The 9,232-nt window shown below is 29.0% G+C and overlaps 1 protein-coding gene across 1 annotated transcript; it reads right to left on the bottom strand.

The window, feature by feature from the left end:
• Positions 1–3,564: 3,564 nt before the first annotated feature.
• LOC121227868 ((+)-delta-cadinene synthase isozyme XC14) lies at positions 3,565–6,486 on the bottom strand. Its single transcript, XM_041110767.1, has 7 exons — positions 6,295–6,486; positions 5,930–6,194; positions 5,456–5,828; positions 4,913–5,131; positions 4,669–4,807; positions 4,254–4,502; positions 3,565–3,958 (listed from the first exon to the last, which is right to left on the bottom strand). Exons 1-7 carry the CDS (start codon positions 6,418–6,420, stop codon positions 3,665–3,667), a joined length of 1,665 nt encoding a protein of 554 aa, XP_040966701.1. The 5' UTR covers positions 6,421–6,486; the 3' UTR covers positions 3,565–3,664.
• Positions 6,487–9,232: the final 2,746 nt, after the last annotated feature.

Below are 9,232 nucleotides of genomic sequence, written 5' to 3'. Positions count from 1 at the left end.
CCCGCATAATTTTGTTTTTATTATATTTCATTCCCATGAAACTGCGCATTTTGTGGATTGGGAATAATTTCCCATTAGGCCCTCATTCCTTAGATAGAGCGTGTTTTGTTGGGTCCTTATCCTTTTTTTTCTTTTTCTAAATTTGGCCATTTGATTTGCTCTGTTTTTACATTATCCTGATATGCTGACATGGCCAGGAATTAATATTATTTAGTCCCGCTTTTGCATGTTTTTTTCGATCCTTGTAGTCTTTCTCATTTATTTTGATTTATACTTAATTCAATTCAGTTTACCTGTCTAGGCTATTTAACTATTTTTTTTTATTTAGCTTTTTTTTATTATTTATTTTAGTTTGTTTTATCTTATTTATTTATATTAAATCATTTCATTGTTAATTGTTAACGTTTTACTTTATGTATTTTATTACTATCTATTTGAAATTTTTATATATTATTTTTTTTTATATTTTTTATTTGAAATTTTTTACACGATATTTATTTTAATTATCATATATGTTATCTATTCTAGTTTCTTTCATACGTTATTAGCTACACTATTTTATATGAAAACTATCTTAAATTCTTTATTATTGTAACCCTTTATTAGTATTTATCTTAAGATTTCATACATTATTTATGTTAAACTTTTTTTTATATTGTTTTTATATGTATATTTATTATTACTCCTCATGTATTATTTATTTTAGACTTTCTATGTGTTCTTTTGAATCGTTACATATATTATTTATTTAAGATTACATTATTTTATTTTAAATTACTTATATATTAATTATTTAGATTGTATTATGTTATCCACTTTAAATTGTTTTTATAATATCTATTTTAAACCCATTTTTTATGTATTACTCATTTAAAATTGTTCATTATTTATTCTAAATGGTTTTATGTTATTTATTTCATTCTTTTGATTATTTTGTTGGTATTTAAGTGAATATGCCATGTGATTATTTTCATTGTGTGTATTTTAATTCGTTCATTTTGTACTTTTGTATTATTGTTAGTCATCCGTATAATGTTGAATTCATGTACTATCGTCCACGCTCATTACTCTTTTTTTCGTATCATCGTGTCATGGATGTAATTTCAACATGTTTATCCAACTTAGATCGTTTTATTTTAACCTAAACAAATAACGTACGTTGTTAAATATCGCACTCACTATTATTCAAAAGCAAAAATTTCAAAATAAGGCAATGTTTTGCATTTGGAGCATCGAAGAATTGTGCCCTAACTTACGGGGTTTCGGTTTTCTTGTTGATTCTAGATTGCCAAATACCCTTTTGAGTTTTAAAATACATGGATTTCTAATTAAAATTAAAGACAAACTTGCGTTTGGGAGTTTGTGGTATTGTGTCCTAACTTACGGGATGTGATACTTCGATATCTCGAGACGAAGGAATCTTTAGCAATCTTTTGATCTAATTCAAGCATTTTTTAAAAAATCGACGTTAATAAAAAAGGATTGTATTTTAAATCCATTCTCGATTTCAATTTCGACATTAAGACACTAACTAATCAATTCGGTACCAATTTTTGGGCGTGTCGAGGGTGCTAATCCTTGCACGTAACCGACTCCCGAGCTTGTTCTCTTGAATTTCGTAGACCAAAATGCTGTTTAGTAAACTAAAATTGTTTTATTAAAACAAAGGTGATCCGATCACACCTAATAAAGATCGGTGGCGACTCCCATTTTCTCGTTTTCATTTCCAAAATAAAGTTGACCCCGTCTTTCAAAAAAATGGTTTCGACATAAGTGTTTAGGGAAAAAATAGCAAAAATACAAGGAAAATGTTTCAAACCCAAAATCTTTTACACACAAACACAATACTTAATCACTGAACCAAATTAATTCACTTAACAAAATTTTCACAATCTTAACTAAAAATTAAGACGTGACCACCCAATTTCTTCTAACCTAATTTTTGGGATGTGGAAACTCTCCCCTCCTTAAAAGAATTTCGTCCTCGAAATTCACGTTGTCACACCATATACTTAAACACCTAATTTAAAATTTCCTCATTCACACTGATCACCACGCTATCGCTGCACAACTCTAATTACAATGCACACCATATACTTAAACACCAAATTTAAAATTTTCTCATTCGCACTGATTACCACGCTATCGCTGCACAACTCTGATTCCAATGAAACTTGCTATATTTCACTCCCAATCCAGAAAATATTTCTAACAAACTCCTTACTCAATTACTCGGTTTGTCTCCAGAAACTTTTTACAGAAATAGCACTAACGATTCCGCAATCTCAAAGTCACTGAAACTCCAATGACAATCAAACGCTTAAGTACTACCAAACACTTAATCAATGCAAGGTACATTGACATGAATTGCAAATGTATCTGTATTGCAGCCAGATGCATCTCGATCCTCTTGACACCTAATTGCACAAATCAGTCTTTGATTCCCACTCTAAGCCGAAGCTTGCAACTGGCTAAAGAATGTCATGAATAATCCCTAACATGGTGCTCAACAGATTTACATCTAAAACATGCTCTCGTTTTTTGCTAACATTCGCCGACGACTCTTATCACAAAAACACAAATCGAAACCTAACACATGCTCACAAATGCCTCAACCCTTGAGACCTAACTATTATGTCATGTTTCCTAGATTAAAAATTCAAGTCAGTAGGACTAGAACTCCTCTTATTTCGTACTTAGTCCTTTCCCTTTTCCTCGCTCTCTAAGTGATTAATCTCTTTCACTAACTCGGTCTCATTCGAAAAAGTTGTTCAATCACAAACCCTCAACCCACATATACAGATTAAGCCTCTCTTGGCAACTCTTGAGACACAACATCGTCCCCAATTTCCTGATTACCGCCCTGAAAAGCATGTGTCTCCACATTGTATAACATAATTATAATATATTTTATTTGATTACAATATTTTTTATCACCTACATAATATTATTTGTATTGAATTGTTTCATTACAAAATATATTATCTTTTTAAAAAATTTATTACATGTACACAAATTTGAAATTGACTAGTAATCCTTTGGGATTGGCTATAAATTTGAGGTTTTAATTGGTAATTAATCAATTACAAAATTAATTTAATAAAGAATTCAAAATTTATCTCAATAGACTTCAAGTGGTAATGATGGAAAAAGATTGTATGAAACAGTGATGCCACATCATCTGTATCCCTTTCCAATAGTTTATGCCACATCAGTACTTTTATCCTGAATTTCAGGATTTTATCCTAAAAAAAATCAAATCCAAATTAAAATACTAAAATTCAGGATAAAATCCTGAAATTCAGGATAAGAATATTGATATGGCATAAAATTATTGGAAAGGGATACAGATGACGTGGCGTCACTGTTTCATACAATCCTTTCTTGGTAATGATTAGTGGGTCTTTTTATCTTAATTCTTGTATTTATAACTCATCCTATTTTTATATTACATATTCTTTTATACCCAAAAGAAATATATGAAACATAATTAAATAAAATAGAAAAATTTTCACAACGAAAAGCTTGAAAGAACTTTATTGATTTATTAAGGCTATAAGTAGAAAGACAATCGACTTGTACTTTCTTTTATTGTATAAATATTATAAGACATTATTAGTTAAAACTTAATATCCATCCCTTAAACAACAAGCTTAATATAATTTCAAAGTGTGATTGGCTCAACCAACAACGAAGTGATTGCATCTTTGATCGATTTTCTAACATATGTATAACCATCTCCTTCCTTGTAAAGCACATCCATTACCCTTGAAAGGTTTAGGCTACGATTCATAACCTCTGTTGGCATTTCTGTTGGTTTTAAAAGCTCTTGATTCATATCTTTCCAAGCACTCTCAATATATTTGTTGAATACATCGTATGCCTCTTGTGCTGTTACGCTATATTCTTCCATGTAATAGTCGATTACTGACCAATCGTCTTCTCTCCTATGCTTAAACTGCATCCGTAATAAAATCAAAATTATTCTATCAATATATACCCTAAAATTTGTCAATATATTAAACTTTATTTGTATAGTGATGATAAAATACCTCTATTGACAATACTTCCTCACATAAACCCTAAAATAAAACTAGTTTTTTTTTCTTATTGGACTAAACATTTGACATATAAACATTAAACTTCATTTGTTTCAGATCAGGATAAAAACCATCGTTTGATTTCAGTAAAAAGATATTTAATTATTGAGTTAGAGTTTGATTTCTTGTGATTATATAAACATATTATTATACCTTGTGTTCAGCAATATCATCCATAAACCTACAAATAATTGTGGAAGCTTGAATGATCTTAGGTTCACTGGTTGCCCATTTAAAGGTCTCTGGTGTTACGATATCTCCCATACCGACGAAAGATGTAATAGCAAGCATGGCATAACCACAAGATGACAATGCATTAATCTTAAATTCCTCGAATGATGGTTTGTAGTTTTGAAGAGTCCATTTGGCCTCCACAAAGTAGGATTGAGCAAGTCGTATAATCTGAGGCAACAAAATCCTAACAATTATCACTAATATCAAATCAAATTCTATAATAATATTTAAATGACTATATATTGTTATTCAAGTTAATTGTTTTTTTCAAATCTAGAATTTAGCTAGTATCTTATCTCTTTTGTACCAAATAAATGTTTGTCTGGATACATACTGCATTTTTCGCATATTCGACACGATATTGTCTCCCATGCTCAACCACCAGTTGTTCCATTTCTTCATAAACATCTAATAGTGCCTTGTAGCTCAGTTTCATATATTCTGGAAGTTGGTATATGCATTTGATCTCCCACCTGAATCCAACTTCATCGTTATATTCGATCATTTGTCATAATAAATATTTGAATGTTAATCTCCAATTAAAGAAATCTAACCTATTAAAAAAATTAAAAACATACCTCTCAATAGCACTTGTATAGAGAATGAGCTCATCATATGTTGCATATGAGTCATATGTATCATCTAAAATAGATGTCATTATTATCACTTTTGCCATCATCTTTCTACCAAGTGAATATTGGGGCTCAAAGTACACTCCCAAGATCCAAAAATAGCATTCAACGACTCTTTCTCTTGTATATGGCAACTTTCTTCGAAAGTCTAAATCCTTCCACCACCTAAAAAATGAATCTTTAAAGGTTTAATTAGTTTCACATTCATGTTTTGGATGAGTAAATGGTTAGATTCTTGATTCAATTGGCAATCTCAAATTTTAAAATATATATAACTAGAATGAAATAGGTGAAAAAGATGAATCTAAGGTTCATGTCGTCACTTTTAACTATTGCTATTTAATACGTTTAAAATTCAAATATTAGCATTTGCAACTAGTCTCCTATATTGAGGATGATGCCTCCTATAAATTCAACTCCATCCACCCAAAAATTAAAATAGATGAAAAAGAAAAAAAAGAAGAGGTGAAAAATATTAATAAAACATACCTAAAAATCTCACTTAGCTCTTTCCTATGCAAAAGTTGTAACATGTTGAAATCGATCTTGGCAAACTCCAACAAAGCCTTATTATGGGACTCAATATCTTGGTATACTGAAAGATAGTGCCTTGCCTCAACCCTTGGCAAGCCTCTTCGAATTGATTGTTTCAAAGCATGAGAAACCTGTTCGGGCAAAGGATAGTCCAAAGATGCCACCGCAAGGCTTAAATGGTTGGCGGAGAAAGATATTGCTTCATCCAATATATCTTCTCCATGAACCCTCAAATAGGAGGCCTCGTAAAGTTCCAACAATCCTTGAACATCGTTTGTCACAGATGACTTGAAATTCCCTTGCTCGTCGTTAAACTTGTTGAATGCGTCTGAGATCAAATTAACCAAAATGAAATATCGTTATCAAACATTCCATGCTATGATATACTCAAGAAACTTAAAAACAATATGTTGTTGTTCAAATAATTACTGCATGAAACATTGAATCCATGCTCTCGGAGTATTCGAAATCTAAGAGATGTAGTGTAGAGGTCGTTCTCGGCATCATTGTTGTTATGGTAGATGTTCTCTAGTTCATCTTCGATCTCCTTGGTGAAATGGTAACTCACACCCAGTCTTTGAACTGAATCAATGAAGGTTAACTTTTGGGTTGAATTAGCCATTGGTGCCACAATCATCTTCCTCACTTCTTCTTTCAATTGTTGGTGGCGTTTTTCAGTTTCAGCATCAATATTCTGCTCAAAATAATGAAAATTTTCTTCGCATTGAATCACTAAATAATTAAACAAATAATATGTTAAGATTATATATCAATATGCTTATATGTACGTATACCTTGTCGGGACAGTTGTGGAAGAAATCTCCCCAAATGCTAGGCGGAAAATCGGCTTTGGGACGCATTTCATCCTTATTGAAAGAAAGGGGTGATGAAGAAGGCATTTGAGAAACTTGTGAAGCCATTTCGATTGATCAAAAGCAAATATTCAAAAGCTTAATATGAGAAATTTGGCACAAAATCTGTGAGGATAAGAGTGCAACTTTTGCATGTATTTATAGGTTGGAACAAGGACTAAGCAACGTAACTTGTTTACTACTATACTATTCTAGTGACTAATTGACAATAAACACATTAATTTACGGCCTAATGTTCTCAATCTATACAGATTTAAAATTCATCTTCAATTTTTAAAATATCTTAATTCAGTCCTCAAGGTATTAGTATCATATCAATCAAGTCATTCCATACAATTACCTTAGATATTAGATGCCAATTCAAATTTGAGTTGAAGTGTGTTTATAGATCAAATTGGAAAGACATATATATCTACTGCATAGATCAAATTTAATTGACATTTTTTTTCAATATGTCAAATCTAAATTTTTCATGTGATAGATATACATAAGTTTCTAATTTAATCCGCGTGTTTAAGTATGTTCCACATCATAACCTAATTGACGTTTAACACTTAGATTAACTACTAGCTATGCTGATATTTTAAAGACCCAATTAACGTAATTTGAAGTTTAAAAACTAATTAGAATTGGCATAACATCAAAATTAGTACTCAACAGTTAATTTTTTTTGTCAATTTGACCCCTTTTTCTAGAGTTAAATTTGGTTCTTAATCTTTTTCTATAAAAAATCATATTTGACCATAAATCTTTAAAAAAAGTTGAATTAATATTTTTTAATGGAAATAAACTGTTAATTTTTAAACATAGTAGCTCACATAACAATCCTCATATATTTCATACTATTTTAAAAAATAATAATGAAACTTTTTATAATATGTGAGTTGTATTTCATATTTATTATTTATTATATTTAATTTTCAAGTTATTCAATTTATAATTGTTAAGTTAATTATTTACTGTACTATTTATAATAAGTAATTATTTGAAATGTTAATACAAGAGCGGCAGCAAGGGGCCATCCTGTCGGCAACGGTCCGACATTGTAAAATTAGAAACTTAAAATTTGACTCTTAAATATCAACAAAAAAAAATTGACTCCTAAAAATAATAAAATTATAATTTAATCTTTTAAAATTTTAAATTTATATTTTATTTTTCATAAAATTATACAACTTAATTTTAATACTTTTAAAAAAAATTAACTTTTTCACTATATTAATATAATTATAACTTAAAAACCTAAATTGATTCGCAATCAAAATGGATAGGTTTAGCTGTAAATATATTGCAAAAAATTAACTACTCAAAATTATTTTTTTCAATTTCTTTTAATATATTTATTATCGTGATATATATGATCACCATTATTTTTAATCTTATTTTATCATACTCAATCTTATTATTACAACAATTAATCCCGTAAGACTCAAAAAAGAATCAAATAAATTAAATGAGGTAGGATTTGAATATCATTTTTTATATATTTGATACACTTGGAGAATGAAACAAAAGAAAAAATAAACTTCTAACTCTACTTTTTTATACAAAAATCAATATAATTATTTATTGCAAAAAACTATTTTAAAAAACTTAGCTTTTTTAAATAATATAAATCAAAAACTCATTTTAAACCCAAAAATCATAGCCTGAGTTTTTCAACTCAACTATGATATCACTAAATGTAACAGCTTAAACCCTTCCTAGAAGTTATGATCGAATACTGAGGAATTACATCAATCCGTTCAAAGCTTCGATTTAAATCAAACTCAATGCATGTTTGAAAACATAAAATTTTGACAAAACTCCCATAGATATTTAGAAAAATTCAAGTTCGAAAACACTTATTTAAAACCCAGAATTCACATTTAAAATCACTTGTTTTGAAAGTTCTAATGTTAGCAAATCAATTCCAATATTAGAACAATCATTCATTACAAACCATATATTTTATTTTCAAAAAATACTTAAATGATTACTTAATTTTAGAGTGAAAAATTTATTTTAATTTTAAAAACCGAAATCTAACTTGTTAGCATATTTATAATGACCAAGCATGGGAATGAGATAGGGTGCGTCAACTTTTATTTTTACCTATTTTAATCACAACTCAATACTCTACTGACATACTTCAATATTTAAGAAAAAAACCTGAGTTGAAATGATAATGTTAAGGCTTTGAAATTTTTAAAATTTTAAGTTTAATTCTTATTCTATATAAATATGTGAGTTCTCCTTCATATTTGTCAAAACCATTTTTAAAGGGGTTTGAAAAACGGGGTTCGACTTTTTGAAAACTGAAAATGGGGGTCGCCACCAACCTTTTTAGGTATGATTAGATCACCTTTATAAAACATTTTGGTTTACGAAATTCAATAAAATAGGTTCGGGAGCCAGTTACGCACAAGGAAGGATTAGCACCCTCGTAACGCCCAAAATTGGTACCGAGTTGATTATTTATTGTCCTAATGTCGAAAATTTGAAAAGATTTTAAAACTTGAACAATTTAAAGTTGAAACTTGAGATTCCTTTGTTCCGAAAGTATACAAACATTACATCCAGCATGTTAGGACACGATGTTTTAAATCCTCGTAATTAAAATTATCTTATAATTTTGAAAATTTATTAAAAGGATATTTGGTTATTTAGTCAAACGAAAAATCGCAACCCAGCATGTTAAGGCACTATTTCCCGAATTTCCAAACACCAAACATTGCCTTATTTAAGAAAAAAAAAACTTTTTCAATTAAATGAAATATATTTTTTTAAAACAATGCATAATATAGAATTTAATAAAAAAATAATTTGATATAATACTAAAATTATTAAAAAATAAAATATAAAAGAGAATTAAAAAATC

The sequence above is a fragment of the Gossypium hirsutum genome, chromosome A04, assembly GCF_007990345.1.
Source record: "Gossypium hirsutum isolate 1008001.06 chromosome A04, Gossypium_hirsutum_v2.1, whole genome shotgun sequence".
NCBI classification, from domain to species: Eukaryota; Viridiplantae; Streptophyta; class Magnoliopsida; order Malvales; family Malvaceae; genus Gossypium; species Gossypium hirsutum.
Note: the sequence above shows the minus strand (reverse complement) of the source record. Positions and strands in the feature narration are given on the sequence as shown.

Coding starts and splice junctions, on each gene's coding strand:
- LOC121227868 (XM_041110767.1), bottom strand. CDS start 6,420: ATGGCTTCACAAGTTTCTCAAATGCCTTCTTCATCACCCCTTTCTTTC. Junction 6,195..6,294: donor TCCACAACTGTCCCGACAAG/GTATACGTACAT, acceptor TATTTTGAGCAG/AATATTGATGCTGAAACTGA. Junction 5,829..5,929: donor TGGATTCAATGTTTCATGCA/GTAATTATTTGA, acceptor ATTTGATCTCAG/ACGCATTCAACAAGTTTAAC.